Source organism: Gavia stellata, chromosome Z (assembly GCF_030936135.1).
Source record: "Gavia stellata isolate bGavSte3 chromosome Z, bGavSte3.hap2, whole genome shotgun sequence".
Taxonomy (NCBI): Eukaryota; Metazoa; Chordata; class Aves; order Gaviiformes; family Gaviidae; genus Gavia; species Gavia stellata.
In genome coordinates this window covers 64,616,817-64,644,541 of record NC_082637.1, presented here as the reverse complement: position 1 = coordinate 64,644,541, position 27,725 = coordinate 64,616,817, and the positions used below count along the sequence as shown (strand labels likewise).

The window sequence follows — 27,725 nt, the reverse complement described above, 5'->3', positions numbered from 1 at the left end:
CTCAGGAGTTCATCTCACTACAGATAATTGTCATTCTCAAAAGGTACAGATACATCAATCTTCTCAAAGAAGGCATACTTGTTGTTTCTCTTTATGGTTTTTTTAATGTAAATTAGCGATGGCTAAGGCATTAATGACAATGACCATATCTCACAGTAACATTATCTTTTATTAGAGATCTTATTTTACGTATCCCCATGAAATATAAAACCTTTCAAGAGAAAATATCAAAAACCTTCAATTAAAATCAGTTTGTTTCAGGCAATATAAGCAAGTAAACCAAAGACATTCAAGATAAAGGAATGTAAAAAAAAAAATTCAATACAGGTACAACTCTGGTATGGAAAGTAATTACAAGGTTTTAAACTATTTCTTACACAGCATTGTCTTTAAAACCATACTGGAAGGTAAGGATGCTTGGTCCTCTTAACCAGTAGTTATAAACCCAGCAGCTATAAAAATAGAAGAAACTAAAATGGTATGATTAAATTAGATGGCCACTGCACAGAAAAAACCCCCTTAACTGAAAAATACAAATACAGTGTAAGAATTCATTAAGATTTCTAAAAGAAACCAAACCCACTGACAGCCACATTCTGAACCAATTAAAGTAAAATTTATTATCAGACTTTGACTGGAGTTTTGATTTAGTTAAGGATTTCAGGAAAGGATCACAAATTGAAGGCTGTTACATTGTTACACAAAAAATGCAAAACAAAGGAACAAAGATTAAATCTGCTGGTTAAGGAAGATTCAGGCATCATGATTGTACAGTTTATGATAAAAGAAAGGATCCAATGCTATATGAAACATCTTTTGGAAGCAATTCCAACTGGCAAAATACTTTAAAACTTTATTGCATCAAAATTTTACCTTTCTGCGTAACAAAACTGAAACAGCACTTTGAAAGCTCTCTTGCACAGAACACATAAAAGTCTCTGAAGCATTTTAGTTCTGAAGATGCAACAAAAATAAACATTAAGAGAATTTTCTGCTGGCAAGTCTACCAAGCTTTGAGTTCCAACAAAAATAGTATTTTCAAATACTACAGCTAAGAAAACTTACAGTACATGTTTATTGCATGAAAACGTCCATTTATTGGATCCATTTGATTCTTCCATTTGTGGTTAGTGGTTCTTATATTCTTGATATAACTTGCACCAGATCATACTAAGCATTCCATTAATTACAAAACACACAGTGGATTGAATTCATTAGGGAAATCTACACAATCCCAACAAAGATCCAACCTATGACAATGCATGAAATCAAAGTTTCACTTTCTTTTTTTTTTAAGATAGCCATAATATAATTTGATACACTGTGGAACAACAATGATGAAATTAAATACAGTAGGCAATATTAGAGTTAGAAAATAGCACATCCTTTTACCAGTTATGATGACTTTTCATGCATTACTATTAAAGATAAGCAATGATGCATGGAAAAAGTAAAGCATAAGCAAGAGACAGAAGAAAGAGTTATGAAGATAAATGAAGACTAGGACATGGGATCATACTCAAGTGCATGTTTATATATATTAACTGTAAACAGCAGCTCTACTTAGGGAAATATTTTTCACACTTGAATGGCTTCAGCGCTAAATATGAATTACTTAATATGTGAAAATAAAGCAAAAAGTTAGACTGCATTCTTCAGTAATGTGAACACTGGCAATGTAAGTGAGGTTGCAAGTTTGAAAAATGTTGCTTAAAATATAGGCACGTGATTCTGAATCAACAGGTCACCACAGTCTGTGACATGCAAGCACGTGTTTTGATGGGTTTGCAAACTATGTCTTGCTTGCTATCAACTCTCTGCATCAAGTTGCAACTTCTTTGAAAGCAGCTGAATTTAGACTTTACAGTAGTTCTTTTTTTTTTGTCTGTGTTTCATGTTATGACATCATTTTAATACATTCAAATAGTCAAAATGTTCGAAATAAGATAGCACAAACTTGGTGCAGGAGGACATAGATCAGAGTGTGGCCAGCATTGTCAAATAGGAGATACACAGCTTAAGTATTATATAAACTACCTTTCCCCCAAAAACATTAACATAGACACCAAAATTGTAACAAGACGTATCAAAAAATAAGGCACATTTATCTTGATATGGTAATCTTGAAATAGAAAACTCATTTCAGAGAACATTGGTATCTAAATGAGTTTTATAAAAAATCCTGTATTCATGATAATTATGGACATTTCTCATCATACATGATAATGGAATAATTGCACATATCCCAGTGTGTCAAGTAACAAAATGGGAGTTTTATTAAACATTTCCATTGCAAAATTATTTTGTAGGTTCATGTTTTCCTATTTACATAACTCGGGTGAATGGTAGAAGTATTAAAATCTACCATCACTTATCACAAGTACTGCAGGCTTTCATTTTACCACAATTAATAATCCCCTTTGCGTTGAATAAATTGAAATTAATTGTGGAATAAATTCAGATTATTGTCATCTATATAAATGATTGCAAATATTTGGACATTAGCTACTACACAAGAACATTTTATTCCATTTCATTTCCAAGCTGCATCAGGACATTCTACACTGAATTATTTGTACATAAATTCCTCAAGAATCAGCAAAGAAGGCTGTTTAAAATCCAATCCCCTCTTTATGAAAATTAAAATACCAGAAACATCATTAGTTAGCATTTAACCTGAGATTTAATCTGTTGAGAGGTTAACATCCTTAGAAATGTCTTCACTTGTTGCATTAACTTATAATGATGTTGCTATTTTATGAAAAAAACCCAAAACCAAAACAACAGAAAAGTTGCTTGCAACATGGCTTTTCACTGTGTTTGTCAAAAAAATTATAGAATGCATGTTTTTATCACAGTATCCCGAAGCTGGAATAATAATAATGTGCTTCTTATTGCACGTGAAACTTCGAGGAGATATAATTGCAGATTCCTCTTCTCTATCTGAGTATTAAGGACAGATTTTATCTTAGCCGAATCCGGAATGTATTTATCTCCATAGAATTCATATTTATTTCACTGATATTTCTGGCATCCGGAGGTGAATGCATCAAAGATAAAGATGCAGGTGTAAGACTTTCCACTCTGAATTTGTTGAAGAGTTTATGCACCTTTATCTGGAAAAAGAAGAAATATACTTAGAAAATACAGTATATACCTTGAAATCAACTTTAGCCTCATCTTGAACAATAATCCAAATGATACATCTCCTTCCAGGTATCAGCACAGCAATTCTTACACCAAAAGATTATCAATATTTTTAAGTGCCCTGTCTCAAATGCTATACACTAAATTAGATCTTTTTAGGCACTGTTCACATGCCACATTTCAAAACAAGTAAGTTAAATCAATATATTAAAATCTGATCAGAAATACTGGATTTTCTAAACAAAACAAAACTTACTCTTCTGCCTAAAGAAAATCCCAAATCAAAATCAAATTTTGTAATTTTATTACAAAATTTCTACAGATTAATAACCATCCAATCCATCTGTAACCCTCACAACAAAGTTGTATAATTTAGATTCCCTAATTTTATGTATCACACCAATTCTATAGCCATTGCAAAATACTCAGATATTTGCAATGGTGTAGGTCATGTAAGTGAGCGTGGGTAGACAAAGGACATGCATAATAAGCAACGGTTTTCAAAGTAACAGTCACATAATTTGTGGATATGTTAATACTATTCAAAAGATACACTTCAGAATATGTAATTTGACTCTTTTTACTTACTGAGGTTCTAAAACACTATTAAAAATTATTTGAGAAACACTGATCCGTGTTACATGAAAACAACATTTACAAGAAGTTAATGAGATTAAAACTGACCTAGGAGTTTACTTGTTGATGCTTAAATGGTTATTCCCACACATCAGCAGATCCGTATCTTTATCAATTGGAATTCAGCTTTCAAGATAAACTTAACTATTATCCTGAAAGTGTAACTCTTGAGAAATAACTACCTAGACTTCACCTATAACTTGATTTAAGTATCAGCAATACTTGTAAGGTAAGCTACCCATAAAATGTCAGTATACCTTTCCCTGAGTAGTGGAACAGAGAAGACCCATGTCACTGTTTGAAAATCTACAGTCAAATCCCTTTCTGTGAAGAATCAGAGCAGCTTCATCAGACGGCTCAATATCTACCTACAAACAAACAAAACAAAAAATTACTCAGAAAGTAGCAGGGCTAGAAAGACATTTTAGGACCTTATAGAATTATCATTACCTTACAGTGATAGAGCCACTTATGCCTTAAATAATCAACCTAGATTGAACAGTCATGTTTCTTTTAATGTTTGTAAGAGTAAACATATAAAGAACTAAACAGCGAAGAGAGTTTAGATATACAAAGTACTACAGAATACAAATGTAAGTTGTTAACCAAGAAGTTCAAAGCTCAATAGATGCACATATACAGACTCAGAATTTAAGTGTAGCTATCACAGTTGCATTAATTGGCGTCCCAGAAAAATTATATGGCAAAACCAAAAACAAACTAGAAATCATATGATAATTACAATAGCCCATTTTAAATACTCATTGTGACTACGTTCCATCAAGCTTTCATTTTCCAAAGCTGCCTCCTAAAATCTAACTCAGCTTAAGGTGTACGTGAAACCGTACACTAAAATACAAATATTAAATAAATTTTATGTTTACAGATAAGACATACAGGGCTCTTGAGCCTCAACAGGCATCAAAGAGTAACCCAAGAGTGACCCACAATCTCAGCTTCCTAGTCTGGACCAAATCACTAGAATCACTTAGGACAAACAGTCACAGGAATAGCATATAAATGCCTCATATCAGAATCCTGTTTTGATATGTACTTCATAAAACAAAGTCATATCCTAGAACTGGCTGCGAAACTTCAATTTATACAAAAACTTCATTTTTTTCTTTTACATGAAGACATAAAACCCCCATGAAATCACACAGCAAGAGTAACAGAAAATAAATTCTTCTTCACATTATAGATAAATGTGCATGCAAGCTATCTTCACACCACGAGTGGCACATGACAAGATGCCATTCATGCTGCAAGCTGTTTGCTGTATCGCTACACTCACGTTAGTCATTTACTTTATACGATGCATTACTTAATTTCTTTTTTGTTGTTGTTTTACATTCTTCAGCTCTTCATCTTATTACATATATAATAAGGGCATAAAAAAGACGGTTCTATCTGCAGCTGTGCCAGCTCTTCAGGCTATTTTTCTCTAATTTATTTCTGGTTTACTTGTTTTTGCCCTGGTGTTTTTTCCCAAAAAGTCCCTACCATAAGTTAGGCTCATTTCTGATAATTCGGCAAGTTATCTATTGCCTTGGAGGAACATATGACAACAAGCATTAGGCATTTTGGGATGCTTTAGGTGTAACAAACAAGAGAGGTCAATCTAACAGGCTCCTAATAAAAGAGATTTGGAACAGCTTGACAGTATGACAAATTCATAGTATTAAGTACTCATTCCGATAAAAAATGGTAAACTGATAAACTTAATACTAGCATTTTCTAAGTAAGTTCCTCATTTAAAACAGTAAAAATTTACTTAACAGTATTTGGAATTGAAATGAGATACTTTGTAGTAAAACACTGACTGGTAAAAACTTTTATTCATGATTTGTAAACTATGCAAAATCAGTTCGAGAAGATTTTAATGAACAACATTAGCTTATAACCACCTAATATCAGGGTTTTAACTAATGAACGGTGTCTACAGTCAGCATATTCAAACAAGTTAGCAGTACTTAATATTATTGATGATTGAAAAAGTTCTTATCCTGTTATTGGAACAATAGTACCACTTTCTACATTAAGTAAGGTAATAATGATGATGTGACAAAATTATTTTCCATCTCCAGCTAAGAAATACGTGACTTGGTGTCACTGTCACATCAGTGACAGTGTTGCACTTACAAGTAGACATTTTTATGCACACAGAATAAGACCGTCTGCCTAAACATCAGATTAGTTAACTATTAAAAATTCATACTGCAAAATCCTGACTTCCTATGAGGTAAACTGATGTTAAAAATGACAAGCCAGTAGTGGGTATGAACACTTCGTCTGTTACAGTGGAATTATTTTATGGTCATCTGCATTAACAAATGCGTTTATGTGTTTCAAATGATGGCATGAATATTTCACCTCTTAAGTTTTTAAAATAATATATAATCTTGATTCAAAAGATTTAAAACAGAAAGGCAATAAACAATTAATGACACCTTCAAGAAATGAGTTTTGGTAAGCATAAACATCTATGATACAGCAGTCAACCTTTTAGAATTCCCAGGACTTTATCACGCACATAGCATTGTTGTGTAATAAATCAAGCTGTTCTAACCTATTATCAAAGCAGGTGTAAGACTGAGCAAGTTGCCACAGCCTCTGCGCCTATTTTAACTTACCTCTTCTAACACCATCTCTAGGTAAATTAGCCTAGGCATCTCTAGGTATGTAAGCCTAAGGAATGTCAAACCAAGGATGAAACTAATTTACATCAAATACCCCTTCTAAACATGACCATGCTAACTGCATGAAAACCTGTAACAAGTTTTTCAGTTTTCAAAAAACAACAATATCCTTAATCTTGTAAAACTTCACAGCAGTGTTATATGAAAAAAATTCCCTAACTACTGTACTATCAAATCTCTGTCTGCCTCTCTTGGAAGAGCTGCCAAAGTTTGATTTGATTTTGATCTCCGAGAAACAAAATGAGATTCTCGCATCAGGCTTCTAGATGGAAAAAAAAATTTGCTAGGCTTTCTCATAAACAGCATCCCAGGGCAATGCTGCTAAAATTTGGATGAGAAATAAAAACCATTTAAACACTTTTTTATCTGATTACTGTAAGCTAACAGACATGCATCGAAAAGTTCAAGCAACGTGACAAAAATATGTATTTATATTTAGTATAAAGGGACAAATGTACTAAGTTTTTAAATCTTGAGGCCCAGTCAGTAGGTAAAATCTCTGTCAAGCAACTTAAAAACTGGAGCTCTATTAATAATTTCTTTAAATTTCCACATTCCAAAGGTGTCGGACTCTTCCACAACAAGACCACACGTCTTACAACAATAGCAATATTCTTCCCTCTGAGAGGAGCAGAGTTGAAAGGGAAACTAGGAATTCCCTTAAATTTTTTCTCATTTATGCTTTAATGCAATTTCATGTATTCTGATTTCTACCTTAAATATTAATAATACTTCATTTTAATTTGGTACCCTTTTATGTGAAATTGTAATGCTATAATTTCTTGAAAATCAACTTCAACAGCTAAAGCAACGGAGAAATAGTCTACATTTCTAGAAAAAATTGCATTGCATCAATAAGCCAGAATTATGACACTTGTCATTCAAATTCTCGGAAGATGGAGAAAGGAAGCAGAAAGTGAGGAGAGATTTAAAAAGGCCATTTTGGCATGCAAGAAATTCTTTGCAAGGCATAGCACCATTTCTGCTGTGGGGAAGAACTGTTCTCTACCTATTACAGTGCTCCTATCCTATGACTACTGGTAACTTTCACTCTGAAGTGCAGAAAGTAATGCTGCAAGCTGACAAACTGTCAATGAAGTAATCATTAAAATACACAGATGTGGAAATGGAAAAGATCATAGCCTCAAACAATCTTATATTGACTGGGATAGTGGGACTGGTATAGCCCAGATAAAATTGTAGAATTCACCTATAAATAGTAAAATTGAACTCAAAACAGCAGACAGAGAGCCAGCCTTGCATTTCACAGGTTTCATGGCCACATGATATAAATAAGGGGAGGAAGAAGTTTAGGCCTCGAAAAGGGAGAGCTGGCATGTTCATGAAGGTCTGCCCCTGAACTTGACATACTGAAGCAAACAGGTGGTGCCAAGCCGGCTGAGGTAAATAAAAAGATTTTACAGTGAAGTGTGGAACATACAGTTCACATGAAGATTTAATTCAATACGAACCTTCCTCCTAACTCTTCAGAGGCTTAAGACCCACAGAATCAAGAGTTACTCCACTTGAAACTCAAAATAAGAAACAGTCAAAGCTGAAGGAGTATACATGAGATTGAACTACTAACAGAGAATGTGTGAGAAAGTAAAGTGATTCTTTAAGTTTTCAAATAAGAATTAAGACTGAAAATGAATAACTATATGGTAAAACAGTAGCTAATGGCAAGTTTTGCAGATATTCTGAATGTAATCTGAGACTATTACAGATGAGCAGTTCTACCTCAGCCACCATGGAGAGTCTAAGGGAGAAGGGACAACTGTGGTTTGTATCTAAGTATGGCAGAATTAAAAAGGGATTTAATCTATGGTAACAGCACTGGTGAGTGATATTGCAATACAGCATAAAGTTCATATACCCACATTTTAAAAGGTGTTGAAAAACTGAAGAGAGTATATACAAGAGCTGGTGGCAGAAGGATGCACAAACAGTTCTACTGCTATAGTTTAATCGAATGGAAGATTGAATTATGGTTGTTACAATTGTGTAAGTTCCTTTGCAAGGAAAAAAAATATTGAGAACAGAACATGTTTTATGTTTGGGTTTTTTTGGTGTTTTATTTTGCAAATGTACCAGAAAACAGTGTCACAAGAACCAAAGATTGTAAGCTGATGTTAGAATAATTAAAATAGGTATTGTATTTCAGCTTAAAAATATTTTAACAATTTATTCTATGGATGTTAAGATGTGGTAGATTTTCTTTAAGTCTTCCAAATGGAATCAGATGGGTTTAATACCATACGTTTTATTAAAAACACAAATTATTGTACTCAGAACAAAGTCTAATGACCTTAAGTTTAATTCTTCTTAATACAGAAGAGGCCAAAGCATATGAACCCTTCTGCTCTTAAAACTTTGGGAATGCATTGAAATGTGCCCCCTTCAGAGACAGAATAATGCACTATGAATATTATTATCTTGTGAAAAAACAATTCCTGTATTTCATGTTATTCAGACTGACACAAGTCTCTAGTTCTTGCAGAATTAACAAAAACTATTCATAACAGTTTATCATATAATAATAAAAAAAAAAAATATCACAAATTACTTTCCTGAAATAAAGTATTTGATTAGACTGTACCATGTTTCTAAAAAATAGTGGTTTGACCTTACCTTTGACTGGATTGTCCTCAAATTGACTATATGCATGTCACAAGGCATGGATGACATGAGTGGAGAAAAAGTATTTAGCATCTCTGGGACACCTGAATCTGCGTATGTTGACATTAGAATTACAGGATGATTTAAGAAAGAAGAAGTCATATGGCTAAGAAGTGAGGGAAAACTGACTGATGCCTTCTCTTCATTCTGCAAAATAGAATAGAAAATATTTGTAAAATCAAGTTAATACACTGTCATGTCTAAATTTTGAAACCCACTTATATGATTCCATTAATTTAATAGAAAATTTTAATTTCTAGACTGTCCATTTAATTACTTTTAGAAACTTCTGATCATCCACTAATTCTCTTTTCTAGTACTAGGTATAATTCCTGTTTTTACAAATCATTAGTACATCTTTCAAAATGATCATTAGATGATACTACATTTTACACCATTCCTCGGTTTTCTGTGTTAGCCTTTGATGTGTAAACAATATAGTTTAGAGAAAGAAACTAGGTACCACTTTAGCAAGTTGCTCCTATTTATTCAGTATTTACTTGAATACTGACAGCCAGCTAGTCTTTTGCAGGATTCCTTTTCTGCACAGATTTCTTATCTACTTTCTTCAGATTCATCTAACTTGTATCCTACATCCCTCCTTCTTAAATCTAACTTCTTAAAACTGTTTTCTGGAAGAAATTGTAACTAGCATCTTTGTCTTACTCCACAATGCAAAAGATTTCTTTCAGCAGTTTTATTTCAACATCATGCCAGCAGGAAGTGAAGGGAATCTCTCCCAAGATTTTAAGTTCTATACTTCCCCAAGTTTTGTATTTGCAGTGCTTTTACGTGGCTGCAGAAGCTGTGTTACAAACCCGAGACGACTAAGTCCTACATATTCAAAACAGCTAGTTAAAGCTCCATAGAAGCCAGAAAAGAAAATAAAGGAACTTTGAAAATGCAATCTGTTTTAGAATGCCAGTGAAGATAAGGCAGAAATGGGTGAAAACTTACTTTGCTCTTATTTTTCCTTTCATACTTAATCAGATAAATCCCTGCTTGTTTATAGTTAAACAGGTGATTTTTAGTGAAAACTCTGCAGACAGTTTACTGAAAACATTGTATCATAAGCAAGTTTGCAGATGACACCAAGTTGGGTGGGAGTGTTGATCTGCTGGAGGGTCGGAAGGCTCTGCAGAGGGATCTGGACAGGCTGGATCCATGGGCCCAGGCCAATTGTATGAGGTTCAACAAGACCAAGTGCCAGGTCCTGCACTTTGGCCACAACAACCCCATGCAATGCTACAGGCTTGGGAACGAGTGGCTGGAAAGCCGCCCCGCAGAAAAGGACCTGGGGGTGTTGGTCGACAGCCAGCTGAATATGAGCCAGCAGTGTGCCCAGGTGGCCAAGAAGGCCAACGGCATCCTGGCCTGTATCAGAAATAGTGTGGCCAGCAGGAGTAGGGAGGTGATCGTGCCCCTGTACTTGACTCTGGTGAGGCCGCACCTCGAATACTGTGTTCAGTTTTGGGCCCCTCACTACAAGAAGGACATTGAGGTGCCGGAGCATGTCCAGAGAAGGGCGACGAAGCTGGTGAGGGGTCTGGAGCACAAGTCTGATGAGGAGCGGCTGAGGGAACTGGGTTTGTTCAGTCTGGAGAAGAGGAGGCTGAGGGGAGACCTTAACACTCTCTACAATTACCTGAAAGGGGGTTGCAGAGAGGTGGGTGTTGGTCTCTTCTCCCAAGTGACTAGCGACAGGACAAGAGGAAATGGCCTCAAGTTGCGCCAGGGGAGGTTCAGGTTGGATATTAGGAAAAATTTCTTTACTGAGAGAGTGGTGAAACATTGGAACAGGCTGCCCAGGGAGGTGGTAGAGTCACCCTCCCTGGAGCTATTCAAGGAGCGTGTGGATGTGGCATTGTGGGATGTGGCTTGATGGGCATGGTGCTGTGTGGTGTGGGTGGGTTGTTTTGGTGTGGGTTGTGGTGTATTTTGTGGTTTGTGGGTGGTTTTGGTTTTTGTTTTTTTTTTTTTTTATGGTTGGACTTGATGATCTTACAGGTCTTTTCCAACCTTAGTGATTCTGTGATTCTGTGATACCTTAAATTTGCATTTTATGATAGGCTGAAAACATGGAAATAAAAAATAAATGGGAGATACTTAAAGCAAAGAGAAGGATTATTTATCAGCTTACAATGGACACCCATAACAGTAATTCCTGTTTTGGGGTGTGTATGCATGTATGAATATTTATTTATATCTCTGCAGTAGCATTAAATATATCTGGCAGTGTAGCAATTGAAAATATGCCAGAGCTGAATTGATGCAAGATGATAATTTCTGTTTTATTCTTGGTGCTTTTCTTAGTAACGACTAACACTGTTTGCCTCTTTGGTAGCTACTAAGCATTGAGGCTAGTATTTTTATAGATCTATTATGACTCTCAAACTACTTTCCAAAAATGGTAATAGTTGATAGTTATAGAGGATTGCTCCTCCATGCACCTCACTACATTCATTTACACTGAATTCCATCTGCCACTTCACTGCATGCTTAATCAGTCTTGATTCCTCCAATTCCTGTTAGCCTTGATTTTTTTTTTATTACCTTGAATAGTTCAGCATCACTGGCAAACTTCCTTCTCATGATTTTCTTCTTCTCCAATTAAAGTATGAGCAAGCTTGCTTCAAGCACAGCTAAAGCTAAGTGTCTTCAGTTCAAGTGATTGCAGGCATGCTCTATTTACAGGGAGGATGTGCATATACATGTTCTTTCAAAGAAGAATTCACTGTTTCACCCCAAAAGGACCACCGTTTACTCTGTTGCCATAGATGTGCTGAAGTCAGTCAAAACATTTCATCATGAGTTTTCTTACTGTTATGCAATCATTTTTTTCTGTAAAATAAGTTGATTGCTTGCATCTGAGAACTTAAAAAAAGGTCTCCTAGAATATCTTACAAATTACACATGAACCAGTCAAATAATTTATTTATCCTATTATAATATTTAAAACAAAAGATGCATCAAGAGCCCTTGCAACTGGTTTCTAGTTCTAGGCATGTTACCTGAGAACGAGCAGAAAACAAAACTACTGTCCAACAACAACAGTTACTTGAGATCAGTTTTTCATACGCACTTTTAAACAATGGGCATTCATTCTCAAAGCATTTGAGATCAGAAATTTTGCCTAAACAGAATTCATGTTCATGCAATTCCTCCTCTACTTCTCCTCTACTTTCAACCATTGCCTAACATACACTACAAATCCCGGAGATCAGAAGTACAGGGAAAAATGGGAGGCAAGTTTGTGTATCGGCTGACATGAAAGTAAAAAATCACCCATGGTAAAAATACCAGATGAATCCTCAGCCTTGTCTAGGATAAGATAGCACAGGGCAGGTCAATCTTCTAGGACTGAATCCTTCAAAGCCTTCTCTAAGGCTAACAGAAGTAATGTGAATATAAAAGGTGTTTTTAATATAGAGCTGCAGTAATGTATATTGCAGTTGAGACACCAGGGAAGAGGGAGGGGAAGACACTGGAAACTCTGAAGACGACTGTGTGTGGGAAAGAATCATTTACTATTAGTGGGCAATGGGACAAAAGTCTCAGCTAACCCATACCAAAGCAATAAAGAGTGGCTCTTCAATTCCTAGATTCTGGAAATAATGGAGGATTAAAGAGAAACACAGTCTTGAAGGACTCTGGCAAATGCTAGAACCAGAGCTGATTCAACTTGGCTCATTTCTGCTCCTGCTGTGTTTAGATGTTTTATCACAGCCATAAGCATTGTACTTAAGCATCATCCAAAACTCAAACTTTCAAAAGCTGCGCTAAGACTTAGGTGGAGATTTTATCTTGAATCTTGTATTCCCATATCTGGAACAAAAGTCAGTTTTGGATGACTGCACCAACAGAAGAAGTGCAGTCATTCAGTGAACCTATGTAATAGCAATGGGAATGAAGAGTACAGCAGGTGTCAAAAGCTGCCAGGGGACCAAGGGAAAAAGGGTTTTACAAACACTGTGAAAACAAAGCTATCACAGAAGATCCAGAAGGAACATTTCAAATCCCACTCCCTTCTAGGTACATCACAGTCATGAAAGGATTGGAGTATGTCTTTCCCCTCTCAATCTAGTGATCCAAAATTTAAACAGGAAGGAGAGAGATTGGGAAGGGTTTGCACATACAGACAATGCATTTGGATGAGTAGTTAGTCTGTACGCACATTCGCTATGTGGGCAGTTTTCAGCAGCACCTTGCTGATGCTAAATCAGCAAATGTAGTCCCACAGTCTCCATCTAATTAAAGTACTGCTCTCTCAAAGGTGGCATTATTTTCTCAACTTCAATGACAGTGTTTAGCACTCAAAATGTGAATGGAGCTCCACTGGCAGCCTTACAAACATTACGTACTGGCAAGATTCTGACAAATGCCACTGATATAGCTGAGTGCTGGCTTAACGAGCTCTAATCAAAGCAAATACTGCCTTTTTTAACTACCTTACAGCACATTCATATACAGTTATCCAATTGGAAACTGTCTGTGTTGAAATACAACCCCTTGAATGTGCAATAAATGTAAACAAATCCTCATAGAGGATCTTTCCTTGTCATCAGAAGTAAGATGAGTAATTCTAAACTTTTAGTTTTACGGAAAAACAAACAAACCACATTCCAGTATAACCTTAGGTTACAATTTGCAACAAGTTCTAAGAATGGCCTCAGGTAAGGAGGGAGAGGCAGTGGGGTAGCCCTGTATGTCAAGGAGTGTTTTGACTGTCTAGGGGTTAACAGTGGTTACCATAGGGTTGAGTGTCTGTGGGTAAGGATCAGGGGGAAGGCCAACAAGGCAGACATCATGGTGGGAGTCTGTTACAGACCACCCAAACAGGATGAGGAGACAGATGAAATTTTCTATGAGCAGCTGGGAGAAGTCTCACAATCGCTAGCCGTTGTTCTCATGGGGGACTTAACTTACCAGATGCCTGATTCAAATACACTAAGGCAGAGAGGAAACAGTCCCGGAGGCTCCTGGACTGTGTGGAAGATAACTTCCTGACACAGCTAGTGAGTGAGCCAGCTAGGGAAGGCACCTGATGGACCTGTTGTTTGTGAACAGAGAAGGACTTGTGGGGGATGCGATGGTGGGAGGCCATCTTGGGCACAGTGATCATGAAATCATGGAGTTTTGGATTGTCAAAGGAGTAAGGAGGAGGGTCAGCAGAACTGCTACCTTGGACTTCCAGAGGGCTGACTTTGGCCAGTTTAGGAGCCTGGTGGACAGAGTCCCTTGGGAGGCAGTCCTGAAGGGCAAAGGAGTCCAGGGAGGCTGGACACTCTTCAAGAAGGAAGTCTTAAAGGTGCAGGAGCAGGCCGTCTCCATGTGCCATAAGGTCAGTCGGTGGGGAAGAAGACCAGCCTGACTGAACAGGGAGCTTTTGCTGGGGCTCAGGAAAAAGTAGAGAGTTTATGACCTTTGGCAGAAGGGGCAGGCAACTCAGGAGGACTACAAGGATGTCATGAGATTTTGCAGGGAGGAAATTAAAAGGGCCAAAGCCCAGCTAGAACTTAACCTGGTGACAGATGTAAAAAACAACAAAAAATATTTCTGTAAGTACATTAACAACAAAAGGAAGACTAAGGAGAATCTTCATCCCTTACTGGATATGGGGGGAAACATAGTGACAAAGGATGAGGAAAAGGTTGAGGTACTTCATGCCTTCTTTGCCTCAGTCTTTAATGGTAAGACCAGTTGTTGTCCAGGTACCCAGCCCCCTGAGCTGGAAGACAGGGACGGGGAGCAGAATGAAGCCCCCACAATCCAAGGGGAAATGGTTATCAACCTGCTGCCCCACTTTGACACCCACAAGTCTATGGGGCTGGATAGGATCCACCCAAGGGTACTGAGGGAGCTGGCGGAAGTGCTCACGAAGCCACTTTCCATCATCTACCAGCAGTCCTGGATAACCGGGGAGGTCCCAGTGGGCTGGAGGTTAGCAAATGTGATGCCCATCTTCGAGAAGGGCCGGAAGGAGGATCTGGGAAACTACACACCTGTCAGCCTGACCTCGGTACTGGGGAAAGTCATGGAGCAGATCATCTTGAGTGCCATCACATGGCGTGTACAGAACAACCAGGCAAGTAGGCCCAGTCAGCATGGTTTCATGAAAGGCAGGTCCTGCCTGACTAACCTGATCTCCTATGACACAGTGACCAGCTTAGTGGACGAGGGGAAGGCTGTGGATATAGTCTACCTACACTTTAGTAAAGCCTTTGACACTGTCTCCCACAGCAGTCTCCTGGAGAAACTGACTGCTCATGGCTTGGATGGGTGCACTCTTCACTGGGTAAAAAACTGGGTGGATGGCTGGGCCCAAAGGGTTGTGGTGAATGGAGTTAAATCCAGTTGGCAGCCGGTCACAAGCAGTGTTCCCCAGGGCTCAGTTCTGTTTAGTATCTTTATTGATGATCTGGATGAGGGGATCGAGTGCACCCTCAGCAAGTTTGCAGATGACACCAAGTTGGGCAGGAGTATTGATCTGCTCGAGGGTAGGAAGGCTCTGCAGAGGGATCTGGACAGGCTGGATCCATGGGCCCAGGCCAACTGTATGAGGTTCAACAAGACCAAGCGCCAAGTCCTACACTTGGGTCACAACAACCTCATGCAATGCTACAGGCTTGGGAACGAGTGGCTGGAAAGCCGCCCCGCAGAAAAGGACCTGGGGGTGTTGGTTGACAGCCGGCTGAAGATGAGCCAGCAGTGTGCCCAGGTGGCCAAGAAGGCCAATGGCATCCTGGCCTGTATCAGAAATAGTGTGGCCAGCAGGAGCAGGGAGGTGATTGTCCCCCTGTACTTGGCACTGGTGAGGCTGCACCTCAAATCCTGTGTTCTGTTTTGGGTCCCTCACTACAAGAAGGACATTGAGGTGCTGGAGTGTGTCCAGAGAAGGGCGACAAAACTGGTGAGGGGTCTGGAGCACAAGTCTTAAGAGGAGTGGTTGAGAGAACTGGGTTTGTTCAGTCTGGAGAAGAGGAGGCTGAGGGGAGACCTCATCGCTCTCTACAACTACCTGAAAGGGGGTTGCAGAGAGATGGGTGTTGGTCTCTTCTCCCAAGTGACAAGTGACAGGACAAGAGGAAATGGCCTCAAGTTGCGCCAGGGGAGGTTTAGGCTGGATATTAGGAAAAATTTCTTCACCAAAAGGGCTGTCAGACACTGGAACGGGTTGCCCAGGGAAGTGGTGGAGTCACCATCCCTGGAGGTATTTAAAAGACATGTGGATGAGGTGCTTAGGGACATGGTTTAGAGGTGAACTTAGCAGTATTAGGTTTACGGTTGGACTTGATGATCTTAAAGGTCTTTTCCAACCTAAATCATTCTATGATTCCATGATCTATTAAAAGTGCCCTTATATCAGCAATGAGCTATTTTATTGATAAATGGAAGATGGAACAGATTAAGAAAAGACTCAAAGGGTTTTCTGGTAAGGGTTTAAATTGTGGAACTGAGGTCCTTAATTAGAGGGGAAAAACACTAATTAGACTCTTCAGAAATCATTTAGTAATTGAATGAAAGAAAGAAACGGAAAATACTGTAGAGAATAAAGTAAAGCTGAAACAGTTGATAATTGAGCTTCAACTGAGCTAACAAACAATTAACTTTTCAAGACACAAGTAGTCTAAAATTTCCCATACGAAAGTAAGAAAAGGAAACCGAGGCAGACAGAATATCAAATCACAAATTTTGACTCTTTAATCCTCGTCGAGACTGTCGTCTGCTATGAACAACCCTAGTCAGGAAACAAATTTAATTATAACTCCAAGACCCCACCAGCATCCAAACTATCCGATGAAACATGCTGCAATGTAGATGCTGACTTTGGATGTCAGTGCATTCAGATAAAATCTAGAAACAGATAGAATTCTGGGCCTGACAAATCAAGGGATGCAGGTCAAAATAGTCTGATACCAAACCACCTGAACTATTCCTGGAAGGAAGAAGTCTCTCAGTCTCTCTCATGTTGTGTGAGGAAACAATTTTTATAAACTTTCTCTGTCACAGGTTCAGAAAACCAACTGGCAGTACTCTTCAAAGAGGAATGAATGTTTCTGGACTGGAGAAATCTTATCTGTGGAGTAAAAAGCCTCTTCAGAGCATCTGTAGTCCCAAAACCTAGAGAGACGATACTATTAAATATCTCTCAATCATAATCTAGAAACTGACAGCAACTGAGATGGTCAGCCAAAGAATCTAAAGCTTCCCAAACACAAACATGGAAAAAAAAGTTTGTTTCTTTCTGTACAATCCAAAGATAGGCACTCCATCTGCATGTTTGATGAGATGCTGCTTCTACGTGAGAAACTGGTTGGGTAATATTGTGCTAGCCTATAAGTGAGAAACGTAACATCAGACAACATCGTTGACTATGTGAGTATGCAGTTTTACAACACACAACAAAAATAAGTGACAGGTAAGGACAGATGCCTTAGCTTTGAAATTACATACATTCTTCCCCAAATGCAAACATCTTGAATCCTTAACTATGTAGAGTGCTCCCCACTTGAGGAAGGAGGTGTCCGTAAACAGGAAAAGAGTGAGAAAATTGCACAACATTCTTGCACACACATTGCCCTAAAGCTCCCAACTTGGAAGAACAATTCAGATTTTATTTGGTACTGTTACTAGTCAAATTCAGGAAATTGTCATAAAGCAGTAAATGGTTTCAACTTAGTTGCAGGCTTTACACGCAAGACTGTCTGGCTGCTACCTCACCAAGTGAAAATCAGATGCACTTGCTTTAAATTCATCCAAAGTTGCGCACTGTACTAACCTCAAAGCTGCACAAGAATCTTCAGCAGAACAATTTCCAGGCAATCTCTGTGAACAAACAGGTCCTCAATAATGAATTAGTCTTTTAGGGAGGCCTGTATAAATTGCAACCAGAAATAACAGCCACAAACGTGAGTACTGAACAGGCAGCTATCCTGAAATCTTACAAAGACTATAAACAAGAATACTTATTTTCTGCTATACTAGAGCATCAGTCTTTCCTGAAATTCTGCAAAAATATAAGGGGCAAAAATCCTGAAAAATAGAAGGATTAGATGTGCCTGAATTGTTCATATATACAGTTTTGTCAACACTGAAATATTCACCAGTCATGTTACAGTTTTGCACATCAAAACATAAATTTTTTTGGCAATACGTTTCAAGTCCTTTATTGAAAATCATGACCTGGAATGCTTAGGGCTTTTTTATAGGTATTGAAGTGACCAGCAAAGGAGGACTCAACTGAGCAGACAAAAACTGGTATTACCTCTTTACCTCTGGGAATGGAAGATTTTTCTATCAAATTCACTTGGAGGCTGTTACACTGGAAATGCATTTCTGCCACACTAGGTGAAAGGAGTCCCTGGAGGCTGATGATGGAGGAAATGAAAATTCTGAGGCACTGGAAAATATCCACGAGGCTGTGTGCTAGTTCAGAGCAACTCTAAAATTGCCACAGAGTTTCTGTACTGCCTGTGAATTCTTAGCTGGCACTGACACTGCAGGTGAGGAAACCTGGGACTGCTACAGGTAACCAAATCCAGGGAAATTTGGACCCACAGGAAGAGTTCTTCCCAGTCTGCTAGAGTGAAATTTGGTAGTCTTTAATACCAGGGGACTCCTCTCATCCCAGGTCAAAAGACGGGAGCCTGCTGTGGTTCTGCTCCTCCAAGACCAGGCAGGAGAAAGGCAGATCATGTATTCCCAATAGGCATGCACACACACACACAGCCTGCCATACAAGTGAGTGGAGAGCAGCACCTTTACCAGCACCCACATAAACACAGAGTACTTGGGTCACACAAGCAGAACAGACAATCCAAACCTGGCTGTGCCCTCCAGCTGATCAGGTCTGAAGTTCACTTGTCAAAGACCCTCACTTTCTTGACTCACAAGTACACTCAACAACCACTGATCCCTCAAAAATCATTGTGGACTTTAAGTCCATCTGATATCCAGGTCTGAACCTTAGGCCTCTTAACCATTCACCAGCTTAGACTTCACATCCTTCCAAGGTGCCAGCCCCCTGCCTGTCAGCTTGAAGTTTGCTAGCAGTTTACACGCACACACAGAAAATACAGGTCTTGCCAGCAACTGGCAGCCAGCTGCACTGGTCCCTCAGTTCCACGGTCCCTCTCGCTCTCTCCAACAGCTGACACACAGACCTCTTATTGTACTTGCTTACTAGTTTTACCTTAAGCTGGCTAACGGCTCACACAGATTCAGAAAAGGTTGTGCACTCGTACAGAAACCAAATTTAATAAGAATACAAGATAGGTTGTGGTGATCAAGCACTGGACTTATCAGACCCTTTTATGCCTATTTTACCCCAATTTTCTCCACCTGTTCCTCGATCCTTCTCCTTCCCCTCCTATGTCCCCTCCACTAAACATCCCATAACAAGCCTCCTTTTTTTAAAAAAAAAAAAAAAAAAAAGAGAGTCCAAAATTCTCTCCTTCCTCCAAATCCTCTAAGTCCTGCACCCCTTTAGGCAATAATGCCCTTAGTCTGCAAGAAGTGATTTCTGCTGACTCGTCTTGTTGGATTTCACACCACGAACAATCTAATCTTCTTCCTTTCATGGTCTCAGGAGCAGCCAGTTCAGCGTGCTCCATTCCTCCCTTGTTAGGTTCCTTTCCTTCCTCCACCTATCACTGTTCCTTCGATGACTGTCAGGTCCTTGTGTTTAATTCAGTTAGTCTTTAATCAGATGCCATAATAGCAATCATGTTCTATAAACAGATCATTTGAAGAACAGCTGCTTGCTGGTCTACAGAAGAGTGCAGATGGCAAAGAAAGTAACTAGTCACCATGACCAAAAGCACACCACCATAATTACTGAGGTTGACAAATATGCAGCCATCAGTACAGCTGGATGAAAGGGATCACAAAAGCAGATAGACAGCATGAGATGCTTTTCTCAACAATAGAAGTGTTTTATAATTTAGTTATAGCCTCTCCACCAATTTTATTTCTTCTCTTCTAATTCTTCTTACAGTGTTTATACTGTTCAATAATGGTGCAGGAGGGAGGAGGAGGGACTTAATGCCTAAATAAATAACCCATGCTAGAGTTGTGGAAGGGGCACAGAGCTAGATTTTGTTTCCTGTTGACTGGGAAGAGCTTATCCTGTCCCTGATGATGGCAGAACACAGTGATCAGAATTGTTCTGGAGTTCTGCTTTGATGAGGAAGTAGGTCACCAAACTGGTGATAAAGACAGAAACTACACAATGAGATCTCCTAATTTTTGTCCTCCAGAGAGGTTATCTGCATTGGAATTCTGCTGCTAATGTGAAGTTCTTGCTGCTGATGGAAACTGCTTGTTCCATATGCAAGGAGATTATCCCTTGAGAGTTATTTCACTTGGGAGTACAAGAAGAAGCTGCCAGACTTGCAGCCTTTCTCCCTCTTTTAAGAAGGATTCTGCCCTACTGCCAGAGCTTGCAGCAGGAATGAGTAGGCCTTCCTAGAAGTGGTGATACAGAAAGGTTTAAATTTAAGACCTCAAATTGCACCAGCTCAGATGAGCTCAGAAAAGACCTTGAGGAGGTCTACCCTCCCGCTTTGGTGAATTGTATGGGCTAAAAGTGGAGAGACCAAGCTTGAATACTATGCATACTACTGAAGTAAAATTCTTTCCAAACAGAGCTGGCAGACAGGTACACACAAATGAAGACAAATAAAAACAACCAAAGGAAAGTAATTCACTGCAGACATGTACGTACATACACAAAAAAAAAAAAAAAAAACCCACAAAAGAGACATAGCTTTAAGTCCAGAAATCAGAGGAAGGCAGTCCTCTGTACTACCTTCTTCACCATGAACCAGCTACAATGAATGGCTGCTGCCCTGTTGTAGGGTGAGAACAGTCACTCCCTACAGCTTTGGACAGTATCACATGAATAGAACTTGGAGACAAATACGTCTTTATTTAGAACCTGTCTGCAGTGTCAAGAAAAAACAATATTTGAAAGAAATTAAGCTGTAAGGTGTCCTGCCACAAAACCAAGGACAGTGCTGGCCTAAAAGCAGATAGTATTTGTAGATAAATAAGAAATGGAAACACTGTTCTTGAGCAGCACACACAAACTTCCAGCATAAGAAATACAGTATCATCTATATAGTAGTAGTAGTAATAATAATTTAAATGTAGAGTTTTAAGCAAAGCTGTAAAGAACTAACACATACCTGAATCTCTCTTCAAATGAAACAAGAAATAAGTCTACCTCCCTTACTAAATATGTGTGACAAGGCTCTAAAAAAGATGTATTGTGTTCTGTGTGAGAAAAAGAAAGGGAAATGTCTTTTTTTACTTCTGTGGCTGCCATAAAACCCCAAAAGTTTGAAGTTCAAAATTTTGTATATATTTTACAAGTTCACTATGGTAGTCATAACTAAAAATTGTATTAGAATATCTGAGGTTGTCACACATGGGCTTGAAAATGCTTCTACATGGTAGTAGTTAAGCCAATGTTGAGTTTCTGCTTTTTTGAAACATCAAGTTAATTATGCTTGTTAAGGTGTGGTTACACATAGCATAACAATGCACAGTATAGTATATAGCTACTACGTAAAATGTACATATGCATTATAAACATGCACACCAAGTAAGTGGCAAATGGAACTCAATAATCAGACAGAAACGGCTATATCACTAAGCATATATTTTCAGAGAAAGTGGATACTGACAGATATTTAATAGGAAAAAAAGAGTAGTTGTATGTGGTGGAAGAAAAGGAGTTTGATTATCTGACTGCCACGTATTTGTGATTTTATTAACTGCCTGTATCATTGTTTCTCTAAACAACCTCCCTCAAACCACAGCAGCTATTTGAGCCATTGAATCCTGGCCCTCTGCTTGAGACTGGGCTATAAATCCAGTTACATAAATTGAGCGAGTCAAGGCAAGGTATGAAATAGGAATCTGAACAAGAAGGTGTGTGCCTCGAATGGCATCTTTTCTCCAGCTATGTCACTGATGAAATAAAGACATTACCACTTCCTATAACTCTTATTTCATTCATATTCTTATACTAATGTAACACATAAGGCCTGGAAAGTAAAAAGGTATCAATGCTTATTTTTAACAGAACTAATAATAAATGTAAAATAAAGAATTTATATTTTCAAAAATAAAGAAACATTTACTCTTTTGACAAGCAAATATTGATAACTGTACTCAGTTTCATTCTCAGCTAAATAATAATCCCTTTAATTTAAAAATCAAATGCCTTCAGTTCTTGCTTAACAATCTGAGGAAAATGAATATTAGGTGAGAAGTCAAAAAGATATGCAGAGCCAAAAAATGCTTGCAAGGACAAAATGAACATGTAAGGAGAATTAGTTACATCTAGTAGGAGGAGAGGATGTATATAGAAATTTTATCAAAACACAGTAACAACATCAACAGACGTCTGAGGGACACAGCTGTCAATAAATCGGGTGAGTATTATGTAAAGTGAAATGAGATTTGCCCAGCTTTTACTACATACATAGCTTACTTAATGAACAATACAGTCACTCTGTATACACTTTTTGTAGTATCCAGGTTAGGGGAAAAAAAAAAAGTAAAAAAACTTCAGCACAACAAATCAACCTGAAGTCTTTTGCAGAGAGGCAGTATCAGCATGAGTATTTATTTACTATTGGCTAGATAAGCTAGAATTCAAGAGCCAAAAGCCAGGTAATGTTAGGATTAGGGACTTAGTAGAATACAGGCTACCTGAGTATGCTAGCAATTATTAAGAATTCTACCTACCCATTGGACAGGTCAATCTTACATTTCAGGACATTCATGTGGTTTGACTCTGCCATTAAAATACACTGTTCAGGGTGGGGTTGAGGAAGAAAAAAGGTATTTTGGAGATGTAAATTAAAAGAAACTTTTGGTTGATATTGCATAACCAAAAAACTCCACAGTAATTACACCAAAGTGATGCACTTTTATTTTAATTAGTTTTAAAGAATTGCACATCCTACACTTCACACATTCTCCTTTTATGGGGAAATTTCCTGAAGAGCAGAAAAAATCCTGTTCTTCAGAACTGTTTTTGAGAAAAGACAGAATGAAATATTTTAGAATATGCTTTAGGAAAAGCTCATACTGGCAAAGATGCCAAGTGATCAAAACTCTCTCCTCCTGTAGCTTCCATGGTTCCTCAAGTCAATAACAAAATAGGCTTGACAACAAAATTAGGGTCAGTCTATGAGTCACCCTGCAGACGATTACATATATAAACTACATATAATTTCTTCATAATTTTTCTGACAGGGGTATTTTTAAACTATTATAACAACTACCTTCTGAGTAACAATGCACTAAATAAATATGTTTGTACATTTAACGAAACAGAAAGAAAGGGGACTACTACCCTTCCTTACTTTTAACACATCTGAAACAGTTACATGAATCAGAAAATGTTTACCAATGCTCAGATAAATTTTGAAAAACAAAATGCTAGAACACTCTTAATATAGCAAAGGGGAATTCCAGATATAACACCAGAAAGATAACGTTTCCTTAAAACATCTTGCTTGGCTCCTGGGGGTTGTGTACACTGTATCAGATGGGCCAACAGCACCTCTTTGACTGTGCCCACTCCCCCATAGCTTTGATCCCCCTTCTTTTCAAGCCCCTGCAAGAGTGTATAAGAACCAACTGTCCTTAAAGACTTACTCTGCAGCTATTTAAACCCATTCTAAGCTCAGCAGGAAGGGTCAGGGAGAAGAAAGGTAGATGCTAGAACACAGGTGCCCAAAACACCTCAAAGATTTTTGATCATAGCAGGTAACTGTCCCTTCTTTGAAAGATTCTCCGCACAGAATCTTTCAAAAATGGAGGAAAGAAAAAGCATTTTAATAAGAAAAGGGAAATACAGTGTTATTCTACTGAGCTGATGTCTGACTAGTATCCCAAACAAACTGGTAAATGCATGCAAAGACACATGTAAATGTTGCATTAACCAGATAATCCCAGAGTTGTTTAGGCTGCCTTTGTTCTAATTAAGGTTACCTCAAACTATTTTCCAAACTAGTGTTTTGGTTTGAAGCAGCAGTGCTGTTCTGAAATTAAACTTATGGCCAACCCCACTGAACCAGGCACTATGCTAGTTTACAGAGGAGTCTCAGTGTGCATGGACTAGTTTTCTTTTAGAAGGAAGTAACCAAGAAGCTCCCCTGGGGGTATGCACCAAACATGCTCTAACCCTTCACATCTCCATTACAGTCTGAATGGATGACTAATCCTTTGGACCATTTTTTAAGTCTGTTCTGACACAAAAATAGACCTGCTTTGAGCAGGGACTGGACTAGAAGACTTCCAGAAATACCTTTTAGTTAGTTATTTTACGGTTCTAAGGAAAATACCAAAACTGCACACAGTGTCAATGCAAGCACCATGGTACTAACTGATTTGATCTGCTCCTGTTGTTTCAAATTATTTGCTAATGTAAACAGAGATTTCCATGTCCAATAATTCTTACTTACCAGCTTCACATTCTAATTTAATACAACACAAATTACTCTGGATACTAAAGAATTTTTCTGTGGCAGTATAGATCTCTCTGCAGGTTTCTTCTTGTGAAGGTAGATTAACCTGTGTGAAGCTCATTGTTGTCAAAGCTAACTACTACAGAACTCAAGTTAGCTTCTTTCAAGTTAGCTCAGGTATTTGCATACCACATTGATAAATGCAGTTAATATGCTGCCTGTGTTATACAGGATGAGGAACTAGAAAATCATAATGACATGTACAACCTGGAAAAAACACTGTCAATCATTAAGTGGTGGAAATTAGCTTCAAGCTTGATATCATCATCCTCTCACAGTGGTTAATGATATCCATTATAAACCAGAATTAATTGCAATTTATCTGCATATTCATTAGCAGCTCAGTATACAACCTCTCATCTTTAGCTATGTGAAGATTTTAAAATATAATCAGTGCTGTCATCACGATACTACTGCCTCAGTATAAAGATGTACTCTCATTTTGTCCTTCTCAAAAATGATAGGAAAAAAATTGAAGAGAGAAAATGCAAAGAACTGAAAGAAAATTGAAGAGTTATTCAAAAGACTAATAAGAAAAAGGCGAACTGAAATGATCTATGCAAATAAAAAAAAAACGCTTACAACAAAATGGTCTCAACTTTCCCAGAATCATAATGAAGTGAAAAAGTTTATATGTCTGGCATCTAAATATTTCCACTTAAATCTTATTTCCTAAGAAAACTAAATTTATAAGATGTTTTCTCTTTCCACCTGTTCATCCAAAATAATTTGTCAACCTTTGTCCAGATTCAGTTAACTTTGTTAAGAAGCAGAAGTCTCACTAATTAGCAATTTCTTAAAAGCTTCCACAGTTAAAAAAAAAAGAAGGATAAAAGAAGGGACTTCCGCAACAGTACCCCAGTCATGTGTTGAAGTGTGAGTGAGAAAGCAGACACTGCAGGTATTTGTGTGAGGAATGCTGAAACATGAACTCTTTACAATACGAATATGCAAGCAAGTTGACAAAACATCCTTGGAAGCTATGTTTCCTTAGTTCTACTGCTCATGGAATAATTTCTTTATTGAGTTCACTGCTGCTGCAACAGAAATAAATATTTATATCTTAATTAGCCAGAAAAATCCAGACAGTGAATCCTACCACATCTGTTCCATGTCTTCTTTCCAGCAGAAGTCGGAAGATATTAGCTGTAATCTTGTTATCTTGGACACCTTGTCCAAGGCCACGGTTGTCATCCTGCATAAGTCGACGATCCATGATAGCTTCCAACTGACCTGAAAGAGGATTATACTGTTAACAAGAATATGTAAAACTTCTGTTAAACATAAGAAAAATACCCTGAAATATAACTTATAAAGAATCACAATTTTTCTCTTGCATATGGAAGAGTAATAGCACATCAATATTGTTAGGACTGATTATGAAAACAATTAATACCTTTGGGCTTTGGCTGTTTATAAGCTTCCAAAAAACCTTCACAAGCCTTTCAGAAGAAGGTCCTGCAAATTTTTAACATAAGAGTCTAAATAGAAGTTTAGCATGAGAAGTTGTTACTGTTAACTATTATTTGTAACAAGGATACTTGGCACATCAAGCATCAAAGAGGAGAATCACACCAAACAGCTGCAGCTGTATGGCGAGACCTTCTGTAGAGGAACCGTCTTCATCTTACACTCCATAAAAGTGCACCTCCCAATCTATTTTTTACTTCTTTTGGTTTTGTTTTACAGTTGGAGGCAGAAGGAAAAACAGGTAGGCAATATGAGTGTATAAATACTCACAATCACCCCTTCTTGTAAGGATATTTTCACTTGTGGTATTTTGCACCAGATGAACACTGAGTATGAAGTTCTGAGTTTATACTGAACTGTAGCATTGCCATTCAGAATAGCTCTTTAAGCATGATGTTAAATCATAAATAGCCTTATGGCAGATGAAGTTGATATCTTTTTGAGTTTATATCTACAGAGGGAAACCAGTTCAGGGCATGTAATTAAGGCTGCTATGGTTTTTGCACACTGGCTCTTCAAACAAGTGTACTTGTTTCCTAAATAAAACTGGAAGACTGGAGTACTTGTTTCCTTAATAAGAAATGCACAATTAAAGCTATTAGAAAAGGCTGCTTAGTAAGGCGATCTCTTTTATACTTCTTCAGAGTTCTGCAAATACTTATCCAATTTTCCTAAATACTTGTTCTTCCCTTCCCTCAAGTAAAAACAGATTTTTGTGTATCCAGGACAGAAGTCAGCTGGAAGTCAGCTGGCAATGAATAAGAAACAAACTACTATTTTGAACTAAGGTATAAGGCTAGGATTGTGCCTCAAACTGATGGTCTTTGTGGATCACTGTGCAAACATGGGCTGACAGACAAACCTATGATAAACTTTTATCAAAGTTTTCAAACAAAACTTAGAAGATCTAGATCCAAAACTACCTGACCACATTTCCAACATTCTTTAAGAAGCTAGGATAATGAAGGCCGAAAAAATGAACCTTTATTATTCCTAAGGCAATTGTGAACAGCAAATACAAACAAAATTATCAGGGCTGCTAAAGTCAGAGATAAAAACCGTTTCAAAAGTGGGTCAAAGATTAAAAAATGATTGTTTTAGGGAAATTCTCACTTAAAAATGATGTAAGTGTATTGCATGAGGTTTCAGGAACATAAGTGATCCCCACCACCCCATTAATTACCCATCAGACTGCAGGTAAGTACACCTCCAAATGACAGTGGTGCATCCCATTTATCTGGAGGTCTTCCCTGGGGCATGGAGGATAATTAGTAGTAATTAGAGCAGAACTGGATGGAACTTACAAGATGGAAGATCTTCAGCATCTAACATTAAAAAATGATTATGCATCCAATCCCACAAATGGGAAGAGAGATGGAAAGCAAGAATAAAGTTGTGGCATACGTACTTTACAGTTTTTGATCAAGTCTCTTAGAAGCTGATGTTGTCAAGACTGATGACAATACAGTGAGAAATCCTACTCCATGCTACTGAGATCACCTGACAGCATGAGAGTTAACTAACTGCTCCATAGTAAAGGACTTGT

The 27,725-nt window shown here is 37.9% G+C and overlaps 1 protein-coding gene across 1 annotated transcript in view; it reads right to left on the bottom strand.

Annotated features, from left to right (window-relative positions):
• Positions 1 to 510: 510 nt before the first annotated feature.
• The window catches only part of MAN2A1 (mannosidase alpha class 2A member 1), a 125,328-nt gene continuing 98,113 nt past the window's right edge, over positions 511 to 27,725 (bottom strand). Inside the window, exons 19-22 of the mRNA XM_059833274.1 lie at positions 25,809 to 25,942; positions 9,114 to 9,308; positions 4,041 to 4,151; positions 511 to 3,116 (exon numbers count right to left, since the gene is read on the bottom strand). Coding sequence (XP_059689257.1) covers positions 2,964 to 3,116; positions 4,041 to 4,151; positions 9,114 to 9,308; positions 25,809 to 25,942 — 593 coding nt within the window. The 3' untranslated portion in view covers positions 511 to 2,963. The remainder of the gene's footprint in view (positions 3,117 to 4,040; positions 4,152 to 9,113; positions 9,309 to 25,808; positions 25,943 to 27,725) is intronic.